Below are 22,350 nucleotides of genomic sequence, written 5' to 3'. Positions count from 1 at the left end.
AACCTTAAGAGATTCTTGTCTGCACATGCCCCAGGCTTGAGAGGCCTGCCCTCCCAGGGATGGGGCCAGCTCGTCCTCACTCTGGGGGTGCAGGACAGATGGGCCTCTGTGGATGCCCCAGGAAGGGCAGAGCCCCCAGCCACAGGAGCAGCCTGGCCAGCGCTTTGCCCCTCTCAGTTGGTACCACCTGTTTTCTGCGAGGACTGGGGCTTCTCCAGACCCTCATCGTCTTGGCCCCTTCCCAGACACCTCTTCCCACACATGCTTTGCACACAGCTTGCTGCTCTTAGCTGCCAAGGGCCTTCCCAGAGCCACCCTGTGCCACTGGGCCCTCTTCCCTCTCAGCCTGCCACCTACCTGGGCACTCCCCACTTGTCGTCAGGACCGCCCCCCCCACCCACCCTTTGGTGGCTAGATGAGGCTGTGTTTGTCAACAGCCCCCTGCCCAGAGAACCTAAGGGTGGTGTTTCCCTTTGCCCTTCCCTGTGCAGGAGCCGGGCAGACCTCTGCATCTGGGTATGGAGAGCAGCCTGTTTAGAAGGTAAGGGCAAGGCCAGGAGCGACCTCTGTGAATAGCCTGAGGCCGTCAAGAATCACTGCAAACCCTCCCTCCCAGCGTGTATGCTCCATTTCCCTCTGTCAGAAGCAAAACAAGGAGTTAATCTTTTTGTCCTTGAAAAGTAAAGGGAGGGATGGTTTGAAAGCTCGACAATTGTGAGGTGATGGCCCATTAATTTGATGTAGAAACTGATGTAGAACTGCAGGTCTGTAGACCCTGTTGGGGAGCCTGTGCCCTCCCATGGGTGCAGCTCCCCACCCACCATCTCCCCCCTACTCCTAGGAAGCACCTGCTTAGCTCTCTGCCATGGCCTTGGTCTGGTTGGAGAGACTGGGTGTGGGGAGAGGTGAGCCAGGGCTCCCGGAGGCACCCATCCACTCCCAAACACACGTGGGCCCAGAAACCTCATGCTGGCCCTCTAGAAGGGGCCCTGGCGGTGGATGGAACCAAGTCAACACAGCCCACCTTCCCTCGTGGCTGGCCCTCCACGTCCTACACCTGTCAGTCTCCAGGTGGGCAGCCCGGGCCCCCAGGTGGCGTGCCAAGAGCACCTTCCTGGTGTGCTCATGAAGCCTGTCTATGTTGTTGGGCCTGTCTTATAGGAGGGTGAGGCTCCCAGAACTCCCTGCTCTAAGATGTATGCTGTCCTCTGCTAAGCATGTCTCCGAGGGGCTCTGGGACAGAGGTTAGCTTCTGATGAGAATTGGGCAGAGATAGGAGGGCACTCTTGCTCCTCGGGGGTCCCCAGGGTGCTTCAAGCTCACCTGTTTCCCCTCTACCCCTGACCTCTGGGTGTAGCACGAGGAAGAGCAGAGCAGAGCCGTGGTCACGTCATCTGCCTCCATAGGGACATGTAGGGAAGTGTGGAGATCAGCTCTGCCCTGTGAAGGCATGGGGCAGGCCTCTAGCGGGAAGGCCTGCTAGACTGGGGCTGGAGGAGGAGGAGGAGGAGGAAGAGGAGGAGGAGACGTGCCATGGGTGCTACCCAGAGCGTGAAAGTTGGGACACACTGTGCAGGGCCCCAGGGCTCAACTCCGAAATGAAGCCACGTTTTACCAGGCAGGTGTTTGATTCAGCCGGCCAATGGACATAGGCCCGTCCACTCCAGGACCTGCAAATGGCCAGAATCGGGGTTTCAGTCCAGCCACCAGTGGGGCCCCTGGCTTTTAATACTCTGGGTGGCAGGAGTCCTACCCAGCCTCTAGACGGCTCTCACATTCAGTGCACCCTGCACCTGGACCCAGCTGTCCTGCTTACCTGTCCTATCTGCACTGAAAGGAGTTGGCTTCACCTGAGCAGGGAACAAAGTGGCTGCCACTTTCTGAGCATCACAGCACCATCCAGAGGCAGAGATAGGGGAGTCTTCTAGCTTCTCCTCCGCCAAAAACACTTGGCACCTGTCATTGGCCAGACCCAGCCACACGAACTCTAAGCAGCTACTGTGGTGGGACAACAGGCCCCAGTGGCATGTGGTTTGGCCCAGGGTGGCACCTTGCTGAGTCTCCCCTGTGTGAGGGAAATAGAGGTCTCATAGTGGAGAGGTTGGGGTGCGGGGTAGGAGCTGGCAGGGTGCAGGCAGTCCCAGTCAGCCTCAAGGGAAGTGGGGAAGTGGGGAAGTGTCCCCTCCCTTCTGAAGCGTCCCCCCGCCCCGGCTTGCGTGGAGACAGGGATGGCCGCTGTCTCCATGGTTTTTCGGATTCTCTGTGTCCCAAATGAACCTTCTCGAGGGTGTAAGAAGCCAATGAAGTGAGAAGCACCAGTTGTTGGCGAGTCTCATTGTGGCTGGTGCTCTGGGGTCGTTGGGTGACTCAGAGTCGGGGAGGAGCTGGCTTCTTCAGGGTTCAGGCTGAACGGTGAGCCCGAGGGAGTCCGTTTGTTTCTGGGAGTGGGCGGCCTGGCTCATGCCTCCTCTGTCTGCCACATGGCCCCGAGCTCTGTGTGACAGACCGGGTGCGGAAAGCTGGCTTCAGGCCAGTCCCCAGGGCTCTCAGAGGCCCCCAGTTGCCCCTCAGAGTCCAGGCAGGGCAGGAGAACTAGCTGCCCACAGGGCGGGGCCTATGGGACGTGGTCCTGGTGGGAGCCAGCACACTCAGCCCGGCCTCCTTTCTGTGGGCAGGGCAGTGCCAGCGGCTCACGAGGGGTCTGGGCCACTTGTGCGTGGATGGGCCTCTTGAGCCCCTGCTGGTCTGTGGGGGCTCTCATGCCTGGAACTTCCTCTTCGTGGCCTTCTTGACAAGCCGGGCCTTCGGAGGGCCCCCGGCAGACTCTCCCCACACTCTCCCCAGCTCCCCAGAAGGACACCCTGCACCCCCACCTGTTCCCCGAGAGCCTTTCTCCCTGACCTGTTACCATGGGCAGTCAGGTGCAGAGGGGGCGGTGACAGGGGCCAGGTGGTGGGCTTGTCCCTTGTCATGGAGGAGGAGAGGGGGGACCCCCCCCAGGGCAGACCCAGCAGTGGGGCTGAGGTCTGTCTGCAGAGGTTTCCAGGGCCCTGGTGGCCTTGCCCACAGCCCCAGTCCCTGTTGCACTCCCAGCTCAGGCCCTCAGGTGAGACCTGCATTCAAGGGGGACAGAGAACGCAGGACAGGAGAGAAACCCTGAGGTGGGGGAGCGGATCCAGGGCAGAGCTGAGCCAGGAGGGCTGAGGAGGGGGCGCAGCTTACCGGCTGCCTCCTGCCCTCCTTACCGGTCGCCCCCCTCCCCGGGACCCTGCTGCTCTGCCCTGCCTGGCCACCTGCCCGTGGGAGGCACGGTGGGACCCTGGCTGCGACCCCACACCCCACCCGAGTCTGCTGCTCTGTTTCGACTCCCTGAGGGCCCCTGAAGTGGGGGACCTGGGAAGTGAGCGGCAGGCACTGTCAGCTCGCATGGATTTCCGGGAAAGCTGGCCCCCACCCCCGGGCTCCTGCATTCGGTTTCTTTCTGTCTTGCCACAGGCCTGGGGGTGGGGCGCGTCTGCGGCTGTGCTCGCACGCGAGGCCCTGGCTTGGGTCCAGGTGGCTGTCACTGCGGCGCTGATGGCCCCATCGCGTGACAGGAGCCCAGAGGAGGCCCCGCTGGGCGTGCCCCGCCGGGATGTGGCTGCAGAGGAGGGGAAGTGGGGGTGCCCAACTGGGGGGGGGGACACGCGATGCTCGGGGGCCGGTGTCCCACGGTGTCCCCGTGGGTGGGGAGAGAACTTAGAGAGGGTGTCCCCCGCTTCTGCCTCTAGAGGGTACAGGACGGGATGTAGCCCATCAGGTTGGGGGGCAGTGAACACCCCACAGGGCAGTGATGTCACCATGCTGGGATCTTCCCCCACCCCAGCTTCACAGCTGTGGAAGTCATTGCCCCCAACAGGGTCTGCAGGGGCAAGAGAACAGGCAGGCAGGGGCAGTCCAATCCCTGCCTTCCCCTGCCCTCAGTTTGAGGGGTGTGTTGGAGAAGGCTGGGGGCAGGGAGCTGGCTTGAGCTGGGGTGGGGGTGGGAATGACCCCTCCACAATGGAGTTTGCTTTGTGGAGGGCCTTGGTGGCCTGGGTGTTTGGGCAGGCGGCCCAGGATGCACTGAGGTGGTGGGGGGGGTCCTGTCTCTGCCCAGCCAACGGCACTCCTGGCCTTCATCGAGCCCCAAATTCACCACAGGTGCTGCACAGGCCCTGCCCATACCCTGGTGGAGAGCTGTGGCCTCCCTGCTGTGGCAGCAGGATAAGACCCTCTGGCGGGGGAGGGGAGGGGTGGGACAGGGACTCACATGCCAGTGTTTTTCCTCCTTTATCTTTCCGGGCCTCTGAGAGCATGGGGTCCTGTGTGACCCCCGGCAGAGGCCCACCTCAGCCTTCGGGGTGTTCTGAGACCAGAAGGTTCCCTCAGGGGACATGGCATTCGCTTCACCAGGGTCTGTTTTCTGCTTCTGTGTGCTGGGGGTGGGGAGCTGTGTGAGTTTAGTGAATTCAGACCTTTCAGCTTTCTGAACGACAGGGTTGTGTTCCCAAAGGGAGTAAAAATAGGCACCTCTAAATGTCCCTGGCTTTCGACACATCTCAAAGCTTAGTGAGCGGTGGGGCCTTGATTGCTGGTGAGGTTTTCGGTTGGGAGAGGGGCCTGGGCAGTCTGCAGCACCGACCGCCCCTGTACCTTTGCCCGGCAACCCCCAGGTGTGACTGTTCTTGTTTCCTGCTTTCTGGCCAAGGAAATGCGTTCATTTCTGGGAGTATTTAGAGCAGAGAACAGAGTTCCAGTGCTTCTTAGCTGTGGGAGAGAGGTTGATAGAGCAAAGCCCTCTCGGAGAGGGAAGGACGGGGGGGCCAGACAGAGACCAAAGGCCCCAAGGTGACCACCGTCTGTGGGGCCCTCCTGAGGGCCACCTCCCTGCATCCAACCCTTTGCCTCTGTGGACACTCGGCTCAACAGTTTCCCTGCACCTGGCACCAGAGGGCTTGAGTGAAGGGGCCCAGCGTGGCCTCTGGTGGGAGGCAGGAAGCTGCCAGTCCGGCAGTGCAGCTGGTGTGGGGTGAGGGTCCCACCAGGGAGGGCAGTCCGTGCCTGACAAGAGGTGTGGACAGCGTCTCGCCTGGAGTGCAAACATTGGGGCCCTGCAGTCCCTGGGCTCTGGGGACCTGGGGGCCTGAATTTCTATCAAACTCCGTGGCGGAGCAGCTGCTGCCCATAGCTCGCTGATATGGGGGGGAAGGCACAGTGGATGTGGGGCAGACCCTGGCTCTGAGTGCGGCTCAGGGGGGTGTGAAGGTGCTGATGAAGTAAAAACTACCTGGGTAGCACAATCACTACGACCCACGTGCCCTGGAGGAGTTCAGCACAGCTTGGTGGTTTTGGAAGAGAAAATGCAGGAGATTTAAGTGCCCGTGTTTGTATTTTCTCCCAAGACCTGGACAAATGCAAGGGTTCTGCCTGCCCCAGGCAGGGCCCTTTGACCCCCTGTTGCACTGACATCACCTGCAGCTTCAGTTTGGAAACCGACCTGAGGGGCAACTGGGAGGCCCTTCCTGGTCTGCCCAGCCCTCCAAGGAGGCTCCGGGTGGCCCCCTTTCCGCACCCCAGGGGTCCTCCCATAATTCTCCATGTGGATGGGGACCCTGGGCATGCAACTGGGGGTCCACAACAGGTGCCAGTAAACGGGGATGTGGACGGCATGTCTGTATGTTTGAGCTTTCACCCCAAAACGGAGATGGGGCCACACTGGGGTTGGGGCTGGGGGAGGGCCAGGAAGCTGCCACCCTTGGGGGGCACCTGAGTCATGCCAGGGGGGCCTTCCGTGCAGTGTGGGCCGCTCCACACCAGGTTGGGGGTTGGGGAGCAGTTGGGGGAGCTGGGGGCATGATGAGGTCGCGTGGGCACTTCCAGGGTGGTCTGAGTTATGGAGACCAGCAGTGCCGAGTTAGGGCACCTACTGGAGCTTGGGTCTCCAGAGAGGACCCTGGGGACCCCTGGGCGGTGTCCCTGAGGCTGGGCGGGATTCTGAGGGGTTTATAGGAGGGGGCAGAGAGCAGTTTCTGCAGAGCAGAGTAGGGGTGGGGTCCTCGAGGTGAGGCCCAGCCCCGATGGCCTGATCTCCTGAATATCACACTCGGTGCTCCCACCTGGCTGCCCTGGTCGGCCCGGGTCCAGTTCCAGCTGTGCTGCCCCCATGCCACGGAGGAGACCCCAGGTCAGCTTGGGAATGCGGCTTGGGAGGGTGGCGGCCAAGAACTTGGGAAACAGAAGAAGGTAAGCAGGTCTGGGGCCCAGGAAGGGTGCTGACAGACTTGCTTCGTTCTTCTGTGACAGCCGTGCAGAAGTGCCCACGGCAGCCGGCGGCTGGTACCCCCTCACCAGAAGACAGCGGTCTGAACGGAGGGTCCACCGTGCTGGAGGGAAGGCTGCTGCTGGAGGTGAGTCCCCTCGTCCTCCCATCACATGCCTGTCACGCTGCGCGGGGTCTGTCTGCCCGCTGGTCGTCAGGTTGGACCGCTAACAATTCACTGGAAATGTGGCCCTGGGAACACAGATGCCCAGGTGAGGCCCAGCAGGTTGGGACAGGGAACCAGAGGTGGCCTTGGCCCATACACCTCAAGTGTAAAAACCATTTCTCATTCTGCATTCTCTGGTTTTACTTGTCAGTCAATTCAGCAGGGTTTTTCAGAATTATTGTTATTATTAATGACAGAGAATCGCACGAGTTTTGCAGGGTGTGGCAGGTGCAGGCTGGCCCAGCTGTCTATATTACACGCATGGCATCTGGGGCCTGGGTCAGCCTTTTCCCCGAGCCGGGGCCTCTCACCCCTGGTGACTCTGAGGCGCCATGCCCTTCCTGACCCTCTCCCGTGGCCCGCTTCTCGAGGGGCAGGGGCATGCGTGGCTCAGTTCCTCAAGCAAGACAGGACAGCGAGGTGGAGCTTTCGGGGCTGGGTCGAGTCACTGTGTACAGAGCAAGGGGGTCGCTGCCTCCACCGATGGCTGAGAGACCCTGGTTTTCCCACCTCAGGAGGGGCCTGTAACCAGCCGCTGAGGTGCCCCCGAGGCCGTGCTTCCCCTGGCAATCCCAGAGGGGCCGGGCCCCATGTGTCCCCCTGCGTGTCCCCTTTGGGACCCCAACACTGGGTTCCCAGCGCTCAGCCCTGCTTGGTGGCAGTCCCGTCCCCCCAAAGTGAAGTGTCCTCAGCTGCACACACTCGCCCGTCTGTTGGGCTGACGCGCTAAAGGCAGAAATGGTGGCGCGTTGGCTCCTTTTATGCTGATGAAATTGAGTCTGCTTGGAGCCCACCGGCCCCTTCTCGGGGGTCCCTCAGCAGTCTCGCTCAGTGTTCTGTTTGCACCCCAGCTGCCCTGCGGCAGCCAGAGCGGCCTGTCCCAGGCGGGTCCTGAAGGGCAGCCCCGGGTCCTCGCCCACTGGCCGGCCCGTGCGCTGCCTGCTGGCCCAGCCGCTGCCCTGGTGCCTTCACCGCAGGAATGAGCTCAGAGGTTTGTTTGCGAGCCGGCGCCCCTCATGGAGGACAGAGGACAGGGATCTTCTGCCTGGTTCACCCCCGCCCGAGTCTCGCTTCCCACCCTTCAGTCTGCTTCCCCCCCCAGGCGCTTTCCCTGGCCCTCTGGGTGGCTTCCTGCTGTCTGCGTGTGAATTCCTGGGTGCTCAGCTGTTTGGCATGTGGGCTTTGGTGGTGGGGATGTGCCCCTAGGGCACCTCAGCCAAGATGTCCCCACAGTGCCTCACCTAAAGGGTAGGTGGAGGGTGGGGTTCTACCATCTGCTGACTGACAGGTGGGCAGATGGAAAGCATCTGGGCTGGTTGGAGGGGAGCCAGAGATGCTCCTGCCTCGGATCTGGGGGTTCCTATCTGCCACCATGACCCCTGACCCGCCATGGCCCCCCCATGACCCCCATGCCCCCTACGGTCCCCACAGGGACCCCCATGACCCCATGATCCCCCATGACTTCCTACAGTCCCCCGTGACTCCATGGCCTCCCATGGTCCCCACAGGGATCCCCATGACCCCCTGACCTCCAGTGGCCTCCCATGACCCCCCGTGGTCCCCCAGGGACCCTCACAAACCCATGACTTTCCACAACTCGCCATGGTCCCCCATGATCCCCACGACCCCCAGTGGTCCCCCAGGGAACCCCCCATGACCCCGTGGCCTCATGACTCCCTGCAGTCCCCCATGATCCTCCAGGACTTCTGCAATCCCCATAGGAGCCCCCATGACCCCGTAGGCCCCCTGATTCCCCACAGACCCCATGACCCCTCTATGCACCCATGATCCTCACAGGGACACCTACAGTCCCATATACCTTCCACTGCCCTCCAAGGCCTTCACGCCTGCTGAGGCGATGGTTCTCATGAAGATCACAGAATTTATAAATCACTTCCTTTTTAAAAAACAAAAATACAAGCAACCATATACTTGCAGTTTGCTGGGTTACTGTTGGATTTCCATGAAAATTCTGTATGGCGGGCACCTGGGGACCCCGTTCTTAGAGCCCCTGTATCTTTCCGTCCCATCTGGAGCAGAGCAGGGGTCCTAACAGCAGAGTAGCTTTTAGAAATACTGTGGTTTCAGGAGAGGAAATATTTCCATACCTCACTATTTACCATGTTTTTCGGAAGTGAATTCTTAAATATTAATTTTTCCTTTAAAGTTGGATTTTTCCAAGCTGGTGAGCTTGGGGCTGGAAGACATTGTGCCAGCTTGAGTTTTATTCTTGGCAAAATATAACTGGCATGACTCTTTTTATAATTCATGTTAAAAATCAAGATAATAAAATCTTAAACATGAAATCTTTGTTAAACTGTGTTCCGACTATAAATACAGAAGCATGTGCACACCCCCATCTCCTGTGAGAGCCCGGGGGCCTGTTCCACACGTGTCCACACCACTGCCCTCCAGCCCCTCTGCTGGCCCTCGGCGGCCGTCCTGCTCTCTGCTCTCTGAGCAGGACCAGGTTTCCCCCGAGGACCTGGGGACCTCAGGACATGGATGCAGCACGGTAGTCCCAGCACAGCTAGAGACCAGGAAGTGGCCCAGCCTGACCTTCAAGAGCTGACCAGCTCCCTGGGGGCCGGAGGGCGGCACCCAGCCCCATACCTCCTGTTGGCCCAGTGTGTGTGTTCAGAGAACTACCCTCTGGGGTGGGACTCGAGGCTACTGGTCAGCTTGCCGCGGCACAGGGGGCTGTACGGCCGTCCCCTTGCCCCACTCCATCTTGAAGACAGGGCCAACAGCTCCTGAAGCTTCCTTCTGCCACCCCTTGTAACACGTTCTCTGTGACCACAGAAGTTTCTGGAAGTTCCCTTAGATTGGAAGCAGTCTAGATTGTATGGTGAGGGTTCTCCTCACCACATTTCTAGTGTGGCAGTTCTCAAACTTTGTGACTAGAGACTCTTTTTGAAGTTTAAAAATATTCCCTAACAGCAAAATAAACAAATCAAGCAGCAATAACAAGAAAATCCAGCTTTTATTTCTAATCTTCAGTCTGTTAAAGAGAAACTGGAAAAAATGAGAGGTTTATGACAGGCATCATAAATTCATAAAAATGTAGTGCTGGCACAGACTTTAAAGGGCCTGTGGTCTAACGTCCACTATTTTAAGATGAAGAAACCAAGATTTGGAGCGGTTGGGGGTCCAGGATCCCTGTTGGTGTTGGGGCTGGGCCTGGCGTTTCTTTATCCGTGGTGAGTGCTCTTGGGCCCCTGCCTGCCTCAAGAAGCCAGGGTGGGTGGCCAGGGGGGCCGCCAGGTGAGCACCTTGGCCCAGGCGCTAGGCATGGGACAGGTAGGTTCTGGAAACACACACGTTAGATCACAGTTAGCAGCGTCCTGGGCTTCTATTCCCACTTTTAGGGTGGTCTGTAGTGTTTGGTGTGGACAGGGCAGCTGGCTAGCAGGAGCTGTGGACTCGGGCCTAGGAGGGGCCGGGCTACGGGCCACCTGACCCTGACTAGAGATCTGGTGTGCCGTGGGTACATCTTCTCACACTTATTTTTAAGTTCACGCATGCTAAAACGTGTTCTTATTGGCAGTGTGGTGTGGCCACCGTGGCGAAGAAGACAGCGATACCATCATGCCTGAATTCCCCTGGTGCTGCCCGTGTGTGGGGCCCGGCCACCAGAGCCACGTTCTCCCGCCCCTGCGGCCTTCTCCGACCGCTGTTCTCAGGGTGCCTATAGGTGGGCTCCTACAGCGGGGAGCTTGGGTGCCGGCAACACACACCAGACCCAGACACGCGGCTGCCTGGAGCACAGTTGGTTTTGTCCTTGTGTATCTCGGTGTGCTTGTCCACCCGACCCCTAAAGGGCGTTTGAGTTTCCAGGGTTTGTGTATGTGGATAAAGCTCCAAGCAGCCGCGTGCAGGTTTTCTGGGAGCCTCGGCTCTGGTTCTCTTCGGGTGATACCCACGTGTGTGGTTGCTGGGTTGTGCGACAAGAGTGTTTTTGGTGTCGTGGGGACCTGGCGTGCTGTTTCTCCAGGTGGCTGTGCGGTGTCCCCAGTGGCGGAGAACAGGGGTGCCCATGTCCGTGCGCTTGCTGTTGTCCCGTGTTCCCCCTCCTCAAAGCTGTTTTAAGAGAATCTCATCACGGTTTCGGATTGCGCTTCCTTCGTGACCAATGACACAGAGCCTCTTGTCAGGTCGCGGTTGCTCATCGAAGGAGCCCCTTGCGAGCAGCCTGCTCAGACGTTTGCCCGTGAAAACAGGTTGTTTCCTGCCTCGCTTTTGACTTTGGAGCTCTTTGTGTGTTCTGGACACATGATCTTTGTTCTGTGTGTGGTTTGTGAGCATCTGCCTCTAGTCTGGCTTCTCTCCATTCTCTTCAGAGTCTTGCAGAGGACGAAAGTACTTAATTTGGACAAAGCCCAGTTTATCAGTTTTTAAATAGGTCATGATCCGTGTCACATTTGAGAACTCTTTACCTCACCTGGGTTGCAAAGATTTTTATTTTATGCTTGCTCCAAAGTTTTATCGTTTTGTGTTTTACATTCAGGTTTATGGTTCATTTTTAGTTGACTCTGCTACAGGCGAGGGTATGGGCCGAGATAGCCTCGTTCTGCACCTTAAGATCCTGGTGTCTCAGGATCATGTGCCCCTTCTCCGCTGAATTGCCTTTACACCTTGTAAAAAAAGCTTGTGGCCCTGTGTTTGTGAGTCTGTTTCTGGACTGTGTTCTGCCATTGAGAACAAGCACCAGCCGGTTTCAGTGTCTGCAGCTTTACAGCAAGTCTTGAAATCGGAGAGTATGACTCTTCCAATCTTTGTTCCTCTTCAAAATTGTTTTGGCTATTCTCGGTTCTCTGTCTTCCCGAATATATTTTAGAATTCGCTTGTCGCTATCTACAAAACTTCCTGCTGGAATTTGGGTTGGGTTGTGTTACATCAGTAGGTCAGCCTAGGAGAACTGAGACCTACAAGTACTGACCCCTAATGCACGAGCACACCATCTCTCTCCATGTATTAGCTCTTTTCCTGCTCTCATCCATAGTTGTAGTTTGTGGCAGGGAGATCCTGTGTATATTGATAGATTTATACCAAGTATTTCATATTGTCGTTATTGTAAACAGAACGGCGGTTTCATTTCACTTTCTACTACTGTATAGAAATACAATTTATTGTTCTGGGTTGACTTTGTATCTGTGAACTTACTGAATTCATTAGTAATTCTTGGAGCCTTTTTTGTAGATTTCTGTGCGAATTTTACATAGATTATCATGTTGTCTGAGAATAGAGACCGTGTTTATCTACTTTTTCAGTGTATACACTTTTTTTTTCTTGCCGTATTGCCCTTCTGAGGCTTCCTGAGCAACGTAGAGGAAGAGGGGGACAACTCTGTCTTGTTCCTGGTCTCCAGGGGAACCCTATAGTCTTTCAAGGTTAAGTATGTTATTAGCTTGGAGTTATTTTCCGCTTTTTGTTTGGTTTGGTTTTTTTTGTTGTTTTTTTTTTTTGGTAGATGCTTTATATCAGATTAAGAAAATTTTCTCTATTCCTTATTTTCTGGGAGTTCTTATTACAAATGGGTATTAAGTTTTGTCAGGTGCTTTGTCTGCGTCTACTGAGATATGATCATGGCTTTTTTTCTTCAGTCTGTGAATACTATGAATTACCTTGATTCATTTTCAACTGTTGGTCCAAACTTGCTAGTTTGAATAAATCTTACTTATACATTACTGGATTAAATTTGGTTATATTTTGTGGGGGCTTTTGTTTTTATGTTCATGAGAAATATTTTTGTAGTTTTCTTGTAATGTCTTTATTTTTGGTGTCATGCTGATGCAGGCTACATTAAATTAGTTGAGAGTGCTTCCTTCTCTCTTGTTTTCTGGAAGAGACTATATAGAATGGGTGCTATTTTCTCCTAAAAAATGTTTGTTAGACTTCACCAATGAATATAACTGGTCTGGTTTTCTTTGTTAGATTTTAAATTATGAATTCAATTTTTTTAACCAACAGAGGACTACTCAGTTATCTATTCTAGTGTGAATTTTAGTAGTTTGCATCTTTCAAGGAATTGGCCTGTTTCCTCTACTTCATTGAATTTGTGGGTACAGAACTGTTCAAGGTTTCCCCATGTTGTCCTTTTAGTGTCTATGAGAGGTTCTGTAGCTATATATCCTTTCTATTTTCATTGGTAATTTGTGACTTCCATTTTTTTCTTAGTCAGTTGGGCTAGAAGCTTATTCATTTTATTGATTTTTTTCAAAGACACAGCTATTGGCTTCATTGATTATTGCTCTGGACTGAATATTTGTATCCTCCCCCCAATTAATATAATTCAAATTCATATTAGACCGGAAACCCAATGTGAAGGTGTTAGGGGTCAGAGCCTTTGGGAGGTGCTTAGGTCATGAGGGTGGAGCCTCATGCATGGGATTTATGCCTTATAAAAGGGGCCCGAGAGAGCACCCTTGTGCCTTCTGCCCTGTGCAGTTATAGCAAAAAGCCATCCATGAACCAGGAAGTGGGCCCGCACTTGACTGCTGTCACTGGGTGAGGTGTTCTACAAGCATCAGTTACATCAGCTTGGTTGACAGTGTTTAAGTCTTTTATATCCACATTGATTTTCTGTCCGGTCTCAACCTGAGAGACAGTGTTAGCATCTTCTAATTTAACTGTGGACTTTTGTGTTTCTCCTTTCAGTTCTATCAGTTTTTGTTCTATGCGTTTGGGAGTTCTGTTGAGGGGTGCATACACATTTAGGATCATTACGTTTTTTTATGAATTGACCCTTCTATCATTACCATTGTATAACATGCCTCTTTATTCCTGATTTTCCTTGCTCTGAAGTCTACTTTGTTTGATACTAATATAGCCACCTCAGCCTTCTTTTTTCTTTAAAGTTTATTTATTTACTTATTTTGAGAGAGAGAGAGAGAGAGAGAGAGAGAGAGCGCACGCACACGCACTTGCACACATGAGCAGGGAGAAGGGCAGAGAGAGAGGGAGGGGGAGGCTCCCAAGCAGGCTCCACGCTATCAGCACAGAGCCCAACACAGGGCTTGAACTCACGAACTGTAAGATCATGACCCGAGTCGAAATCAAGAGCCAGACGCTTAACTGACTGAGCCACCCAGGCGCCCCAATCCTTCTTTTGATTAATGTTTGCCTGGCATATCTTGTTCCCTCCTTTCACTTTTAACTAGTTTATATTGATATCTTTAAAGTGTGTGGTTTTCAGCCACTAGGTCTGTAGTAATTTGCTGCAGCAGCAAAAGGAACTAATTCAGATTGAGCCCTGGACCTTCCACATGTGTTGGGAGCCTTGGATGTCACAGCCTCAAGGTGGGTGCTTGTCTTCGGTCCTGTGTTGGCAGCGGCCGTGCAGGGGGCAGGTTTGGCCAGCAGGCCCGCTCCTTGAGAGCACGCTGCCCATGCCAGCTTGGCTCTCTGCGCAGGCTCTGCTGGTCTGCCTCTCCGGACGTGCTCCACACACGTACCCCTTGGACTGAGCCGGGACTGCGTCAGCTCGCACACAGAGGTGAGCCCGGGTCCCTTCCCCGCCGTCTCCTCTGCAGGATTTCCTCCACACCTGCTTCCTCCTGGGACCCTCTTCCTGGTCCTCTGACTAGAACTCCTGTGTTTCTCTTAGAGCTCAGCTGCCACTGTCCGGTGGTGATTCTATGCATGAGCACATGGTCAGGGCAGAGAAGGGAGAGAAAATGGGGTACCGAGGACCAGGCTCCTGTTCCTCCCTGGTGGCAGATTTCCCTCGGGCACTTGCATGCACACAGGCATGCTCACCTGCCTTTTGGGCTTGTTGGTCTGAGGAGTGAGGTCTGTCCTCCCAGAGGGCACAGGGCTGGGGCACTGGCCTCCACGTGGGGCTGGGGCACCTCTCCTCCAGCTCCTGAGGACAACAGTGGCCCGAGCAGTGTGTGGTGGTGATGGCAGTTCAAGTTCATGACTGAATGCGGCTCAGACAACAGAAATGTACTCTTCATAGTTGTGGAGGCTGGGAGTCCGAAATCAGTGTCATTGGGCCGAAAGCAAGGTGTGGTGGGCGAGTTCTTTCAGATGCTCTAGGGGAGAGTGTGTCCCATGCCTCTGCTGACAGTCTTCCCTGTGTCTCTGTGTCCCTCTTATAAGGACACCAGTCATATTGGATTTGGGGCCACCCTAACCCAGAGTGACCTCACCTTAATTTATTACAGCTGCGAAGATTCCATTTCCAAATGAGGTTGCTTTGCAGCCCCTGTGTGCCCGTGTCTTTGGGAGCCGCTATTCAGCCCGTACAACCGTCCACTTTGCAGGGGACGTGCTTCAGGCGAGAGCACAGATTGGGGCAGAAACTCAGGCCTCTCCTGACTCCAAGACCCCAGCCCTGAGCCAGGGCTCAGCTCCAACACACCAGGGCCGCTTGGAGCCCTGGGGACTTACTTGATCCTCGACAGGCATACGAGACAGATGCTGTCATTGCCTCCCTTTACAGATGGGGAAACGGAGTAGTTCTGTAAGCTGCCCAGTGTCCCAAAACTAGCAAGGACAGAGCCGGGACTGGCCCCCACTGCGTCCCCTTGAGAGACTCCGTCTGAGCCAGGGTCCTATCCAGGTGGTCCTGTGGCCCTGGCAGGTGAGGGGCTGGTGTCAGAGCCAGAGGCCTGTCTTGCTGTCACCTGCAGAGCACTTTCAGGGCTTTAGTTTCAGGCCTCAGAGCCTTTGGGGATGGCTAGACAGAGTGGTGTGCGTCAGGCTCAGGGACACAGTCACCGAGGCCTTCCGTTCCCACCAGCCAGACCAAAACAGGAACGTGGCAGGAGTGTGCCATGGCCCGTGGGGCTGGGTGCCTGAAGGACGCTGGTTCTCACGGGCAAAACCAGCATCGCAGAGGGTTTCCTCCAAGCGTTTCACACAGAAACCAAAGGGCAGAGGACCCCAAGCATCTGACGCGTCAAAGGGAAGGCTGGCCGGGCCGAACCACAGCCGGGCGTGCACCCAGCCTCACAGTGCACCGAGGGGCTTCTCCGGGAAACCAGCCCTTATGTGAGATCAGAGGCGATGTGCGCACGGGTCCTGGTGAAGCCTAGGTGTGGGGACACAGGACAGCCAGAAGGCAGTGTAGGCTGAGAGGCAGCGTGAGCGGCTGCTTGGGGGAGAAATGGGAATCGACTGCAAACGGGCCTAACTGGGTGAATTTAAAAGGAAAAGCTGTGAACCAGGGAGGCAGTACCTCCTTCGTAATTTTGCAAAGTCCTTGACAACTGAATGAGAGAGATAGCTGTGGAAGTCGTGTGGACAGTGGTGACCAGGCGCTGGACCCTGGACCCATGTCCTCAAGAGGATTCTACAGTTAAAGGCAGGACACAACCAGCACGCCGGCCCCTCTGGTCAAAGAGACTCAGTGCGGGCACGTGGCCTGCAGCCTTCCCACGCTGCACAAGAGGGTCGGGGTCTCCAAGTGTGGAGAGATGGGCGGTGGGGCTGCACACGGGGCACTGACCCTGGCGCAGCCCCTCTGTGGAGCCCAACAGCCTAGAGGAAGGACCCGAAGACACCGATGTTGGGGCTTCCCCACTAGAACTCTGTCGTATGTGTGGACGTCCTGGTGGCTGTCCCACACCTGCTTGTAAACTCCAGCACATGAGGGCCACAGACCCTTGAGACAAGAGGCTCGCTCAGGATCCAGCAGGAAAGGCAGCTCGGGTGACCCAGGGAAATAAACCAGCTGATGTCGGGCTCCTTGGGGAGAAGAGCAAAGACACAGTGTCCGTGAGATGGAAACAGGTGCCAACAAAGGGAATATTCTGAAGTTTGAGAAAGAGCTCAAGAATTACAAGTATGAGAGCAAACGTAGGAGCTGTACGAAGATGGAGAGCTGACGCTGAAGGGTCACTTCAGTTTCTCCAAGAGGGAGAGGAAACTAGGTGGAGAATATAGTCCCCAAGGGCCCCATAGGCTCCAGTTCCAGAAAGATCGGGGGAGGAAGCTGTCAAGGAGGGTTTCCCAGAACCACGGGCTGGGTTTCCGGCCTGAAGGTCCCCCTGCGTGGCCAGCACAGTGGGTGGAAAGGACCAGCGTGTTCCGCCTTTCTGAGATTCCACACCCCAGCACAAGAAAACCCCAAATGCTCCCAGAGAAAAGGAGCAGGTACCAGGAAAAGCACTGAGCCTCAGGAGTCCAGGCCTCACCAGGAGCGCTGGAGCTGGAAAGCCTTGCGGAAGTGTGTGCAGAGGCAGGAGCAAGGTGATGTCCTGCTAGGCCCCACAGGCCTGCCACCTGCCGGGTTTGGAGGGTGAGGCGGAGGAGAGCAGCCTCAGACGGGCTGGGCCTGGAGAGTGGCTTCTCAGAAGGAGGGGCTTCTACTGGAACCAGGGCAGTGTGGAAACACAGGCGTGGAGCCTGGAGCCCAAGGCCCCACCATCAGCAGGGGAAGAGAGGAGACCGGACGGAAAGGCCTCTGCACGAGACAGAGCTGGGTACGTGAGTCAGCGTGGGGATGCACAGCCGCCTGGCTCAGCTCATGGGTTTATGCACAGTTGGGACATGGCCACGCAAGGACAGCAGGGCTCGGAGCGGCTGCTCTGGGGTGGGCCTGGCGGGCCGGTTCTGACACAGGCTCTTAAATCTTGCCCACTCGACTCCTGTCCTTCGTCCCACCAAATTTGTTGTATCAGAAATAAACCTGCTCCTGGCTTCCTTGTGGATCCTTGCTACCGGGCGGATCTTCACCACCCTCTGGTCTCGTTTTAAACGTGCCTCCTGCAGACCTGTGGGGGGGTCCTTTCCCCACACTGTGTCCTGTCGCGGGTGCGTTTAGCCTCTGGGTACTGCAATCACCCTTATTTGGGGCTGCTTTGTGACGTCATATTTTGTCTTTCACACTCAGGGCTGTGGCTCCCTCCTCCCTTTCTCTCCAGGCTTCCATGAGCTTTCTTGTGCTAGTTTAAAAGTTACACATTCTGCCCTGTCTTTATGGGGATCGCCCTTAGAAAAGACCTGTTCAAGTTGGTTTTCTCTGATTCTTGGGCTCACGGCATGCTCTCAGGCCTCTGGTCTCCTGGACACTGCACGTCAACTCTTGTCTTGAAGTTGAATCCTGCCCGGCACGGGTCGTTGTCTTTGACCCTTGTGGCCTGGGTGTGTTTCTCTCTGGAGTGCTTCCCCTGCAGTGCGTCCACTGTGGGCCTCGCTGTGACGTGTCCCTGCGTCCACTGTGGGTCTGGCTGTGACGTGTCCCTGCGTCCACTGTGGGCCTGGCTGTGACGTGTCCCTGCGTCCACTGTGGGCCTGGCTGTGACGTGTCCCTGCGTCCACTGTGGGTCTGGCTGTGACATGTCCCTGCGTCCAGTGTGGGTCTGGCTGTGACATGTCCCTGCGTCCACTATGGGTCATGCTGTGACATGTCCCTGTGCCACTGTGGGTCTGGCTGTGACATGTCCCTGCGTCCACTGTGGGCCTCGCTGTGACATGTCCCTGCGTCCACTATGGGTCATGCTGTGACATGTCCCTGCGTCCACTGTGGGTCTGGCTGTGACATGTCCCTGCGTCTACTGTGGGCCTCGCTGTGACATGTCCCTGTGTCCACTGTGGGCCAGGCTGTGACGTGTCCCTGCATCCACTGTGGGTCTGTCTGTGACGTGACCCTGCGTCCACTGTGGGTCTGGCTGTGACGTGTCCCTGCGTCCACTGTGGGTCTGGCTGTGACATGTCCCTGTGTCCACTGTGGGTCTGGCTGTGACATGTCCCTGCGTCCACTGTGGGTCTGGCTGTGACATGTCCCTGCGTCTACTGTGGGCCTCGCTGTGACATGTCCCTGTGTCCACTGTGGGCCAGGCTGTGACGTGTTCCTGCATCCACTGTGGGTCTGGCTGTGACGTGACCCTGCATCCACTGTGGGTCTGGCTGTGACATGTCCCTGCGTCCACTGTGGGCCTCGCTGTGACATGTCCCTGCGTCCACTGTGGGTCTGGCTGTGATGTGACCCTGCGTCCACTGTGGGTCTGGCTGTGACGTGACCCTGCGTCCACTGTGGGTCTGGCTGTGACGTGTCCCTGGGTCCACTGTGGGCCTGGCTGTGACATGTCCCTGCGTCCACTGTGGGTCTGGCTGTGACATGTCCCTGCGTCCACTGTGGGTCTGGCTGTGACATGACCCTGCGTCCACTGTGGGTCTGGCTGTGACATGTCCCTGTGTCCACTGTGGGCCTGGCTGTGACATGTCCCTGCATCCACTGTGGGTCTGGCTGTGACATGTCCCTGCGTCCCCTGTGGGCCTCACTGTGACATATCCCTGCATCCACTGTGGGTTGTGCTGTGACATGTCCCTGCGTCCACTGTGGGTTGTGCTGTGACATGTCCCTGTGTCTACTGTGGGTCTGGCTGTGACATGTCCCTGCGTCCACTGTGGGTCCGGCTGTGACATGTCCCTGCGTCTACTGTGGGTCTGGCTGTGACGGGACCCTGCGCCCACTGTGGGTCGTGCTGTGACATGTCCCTGTGCCACTGTGGGTCTGGCTGTGACGTGTCCCTGGGTCCACTGTGGGTCTGGCTGTGACATGTCCCTGCGTCTACTGTGGGCCTCGCTGTGCTGGCTCCTTCCATCTGAGGTCTGTGGTCCTCAGTCTGGACATTTTATTTCTGTCTTCATGTCGGATAAAGCTCTTCTCCCCTATTGCTTTCATCTTCTAGAGCTGCTCTTATCCAGATGTTGGTACTTCCACAGCCACCCTCCCATCTGCTGGTTTTTCTTCCACGTTCTGTTTGGTCTCCACCCCCCCCCCCGCCCCCCTCCCGCCCGCTGCCCTTCAGGAGAGGGGGCTCCTCCCGGCCGACTGCCGGGTGCCGTCCATCACACCAGATCCCGGACTGGTTTATTTCTCTGGTTCCAGTTTCATGCCTACTATTTCCATTTGATTTGTTTGTAATGCTTCTTGTTTTATTCTGCTTATGTCTTTTCTTATTTCCCGAAATGTACTTTTTAAATTCACGCTCCTCTCTATCCTGAGCCCCCTGTGTTGCCCTGCATGCCTTGTCCCTGCTCTGCCGGGGAGCTGTGTGCTGGGGCAGGCAAGGCTCAAGGAGGGGAGGGGATGCCGGCCCCCCCTTGGGAGGGAGCCCCCACCTGGGCTGCTTCCTCCAGCTGGCCCTCTCCCTCTCACCCCTGCCTGCCCCACCAGGGGAGGCGGTCCCTGGGCAGTGCGGGGAGGGACCACAGCAGAACAAGATCTCTTCCTTCCACCTTTCTCTGCCTGCCCCCAAGCCCCTGCCCAGGCTGCAGCCCCAGTCGCCTCCTCACCTCCTCATCCCAGCCCTAGATGGCCTTTCTGGGGCTCCTCCTTTTCTCCTCTCCTTTCCTGGGCCTGATTTTGGGGAGGAGGAGTCAGGAAGCCCTGTGTCCATGTTTTATTGAACCAACTGCATGTGGGGATGTGGATGAAAGGGGTTGTGTTTAGGGTACAGAACTGCGGGCTGCAGCATGTCCTCAGGGGAGGGGTCCCAGCAGTTCCCGGGCACTCCCGGGGCCTCGGGATGGTGACTCATGCGGGGTACCGTCTGGGGGCCTGGCGGGAGCTACAGGGAGTGCTGGCATGGCACAGGGACTTCCCACCTCCAGGTCGTGGCTCTTCTAAAGAAAGACCTAGAAACTCACTGTCCCCCACATCGGACCTCAAGAGACACGGGAGCCTATCTCCCTCCGAGGCTCTTCTACTCTGCTGGCCTAGAGACTAGTCCCCAGACACACAGGCTGGGAAGAGCAGGCACAAAACCCCAGCAAACTCATGGCCAGGACTTGGGGTTGCCTGGTGCAGAAAGAAGGGCACAGTAGGAATTGGCTGGGAGGACAGGACAGGGCCTTCAGGCATGGGGGGAGAGCACAGTAGCTGGGGGTCCCAGCCCCGGCCCACCAAGAAGGACTGGGACACAGACAGAGGGGCCCTGGGATTGGGGCCTGACTCCTTGGCCACCTCCCACCTGCTCAGGCCTGGCTCCCTCAAGCCGACAGGCTTAAGAGGGGCGAGTCTGTCTCTGACTTTTGAAGGGTGTAAGTGGGGTTACCAGGGCAGGAGCTGGTGTGATTCCGGGGGCCCATGGCAGGTGATGGAGTGCGGGCTGCCCGGCCCTCGAGAGAGCCTCGCCTGTTTCTGTCTCCCTGTGGAGCAGTCTACAGCACCAGCGGCTATGCCTCCTGGGTGTTCCTTTGGTCTTTCTCCTCCAAGGAATCTGCCTTTGATTATCTTCTGTTGTGGCTGCTGAACCCACTCTTCTGAAGCCCCTTTCAGGTTCTTTCAGGGGCTCACCAGACATGAATAAGCATGGAAAGCAGAGGCCTCATGCCAGGAGGGCAAGCTTGGCTCCCTGCCCCTCTAGTACAGCCCTCCACCTTACCTTCCTTACTTTCTGTGGGCCCGTGCCCCACTGCCAGCCTGACGATATGCATGGGGTGTCCCAGGCTGACCTGAGGACCCTGCCCACAAGCTTGTGTCACTTCTCAACCTTGTCCTGCCCTGGCCCGTGAGGTTGTGCCTTCTGCCCATCCAGTGGCCTTCCTGTGGGGTCAGTGCATGGATCCTGGTCCCATCTCTGAGGATGGATTGGGTGGCTGGGACTTGACTGGGCCTGGCCTTTTTGTGGCTTTTAGGTCATCAGGATTCTCCACTGTGAACCATCCCCCCCCCCACCATCTATTAGCCTGTGACCATCCACCATTTGTTCTCTGACTTTCCACCATGAATCCCCAACTGTCCATCATGAACCCCTGGCCATCTACCATGGACGCTCAACTGTCTACCATAAATCTCCAACTGTCTATCATGAAGTCCTGACTGACCACCCTGAACCCCCAACCATCCACCATGAACCCCTGACCATCCACCATAAATCACCATAAGTCCTGACCATCCACCATGAACCCCTGACCATCCACCATGAACCCCTGACCGTCCACCATGAACCCCTGACTGTCCACCATAAATCCTGACCGTCCACCATGAATCTCTGACTATCCACCATGAACCCTGACCATCCACCAGGAACCCCTGACCATCCTAATGAACCTCTGACTATCCTCAGCCACTGAGTTGGGCTCACTGGGTCCCTCTCACTTAGTGACCATTGTGCTTACTCTGGTCCTGCTTGGTTGTAGGGTCTCCTAGGCTTGGACACATGTGTCCCAGGTCCTGCCCCCACTGAGCTCTGAGTCATTGAGTGGGTCTCCAGCAGGTGATTTCAGCACAAGGTGAGGAGACTGGGCCAGCCTCTGGTAGGGAAGCCCCATGGAAGGAGCATGGGCCATGCTTACTTAAGATGCCACGTGTTTTAACTCTTGTTCACGTTACCATTTCAATGTTTGAATCTGTGGAACACTGAGGAATTGCAGCCCTGAGCCATCATGTGGAGTTTTAATTACTATGGGAGGAGCCAGCATTTGTGAGGACCTTCCAGGCAGCTCTGTGTCATCCTGGCTTCATGCGGCAGCAGCTGAACCTCTGGGAACCTGAGAACCTTCCTGTCACCTGGATGCTGGAGTGCCTGTTCTGTCTCAGAGCATCCCTCCCCGGGCATGCTGGGGGATGGCCCACTGCCGGCTCAGGCTCACACCTGACTCACCCCCTCATGAGGAGGCTGCCAGCACCCTGTGGGTCTACAGGTTACCCTTGTAGCTCTCCCTCCTGCTGGTGGTGTTCTGCCTGGAGGGCTTTATCACCAAGCCACCTCAGGCCCCAGCACCACCCCTCCTTCCTGCTGTTCGGAAGTGGTGGGGGGGCAAAGTGGGGCAAAGCTGGATCAGGCTCTCCTGGGTGTAGAGCTGCCCACGTGTGAAGGAAAGGTCTGGAACTTGTCCAAGGCAGGCTCTGACCCAGAAGGTCTGGAGTGACCCATGGTAGCCAGGC

The 22,350-nt window shown here is 56.6% G+C and overlaps 1 protein-coding gene across 1 annotated transcript in view; it reads left to right on the top strand.

The window, feature by feature from the left end:
• Positions 1-22,350, top strand: part of AHRR (aryl-hydrocarbon receptor repressor) — an 84,764-nt gene that overhangs the window by 28,342 nt on the left and 34,072 nt on the right. Inside the window, exon 4 of the mRNA XM_030333368.1 lies at positions 6,325-6,428. Within this exon, the coding sequence (XP_030189228.1) occupies positions 6,325-6,428 (104 nt within the window). The remainder of the gene's footprint in view (positions 1-6,324; positions 6,429-22,350) is intronic.

The sequence above is a fragment of the Lynx canadensis genome, chromosome A1 (genome assembly GCF_007474595.2).
Source record: "Lynx canadensis isolate LIC74 chromosome A1, mLynCan4.pri.v2, whole genome shotgun sequence".
Lineage (NCBI taxonomy): Eukaryota > Metazoa > Chordata > Mammalia > Carnivora > Felidae > Lynx > Lynx canadensis.
This window is presented reverse-complemented; position numbering and strand designations above follow the sequence as displayed.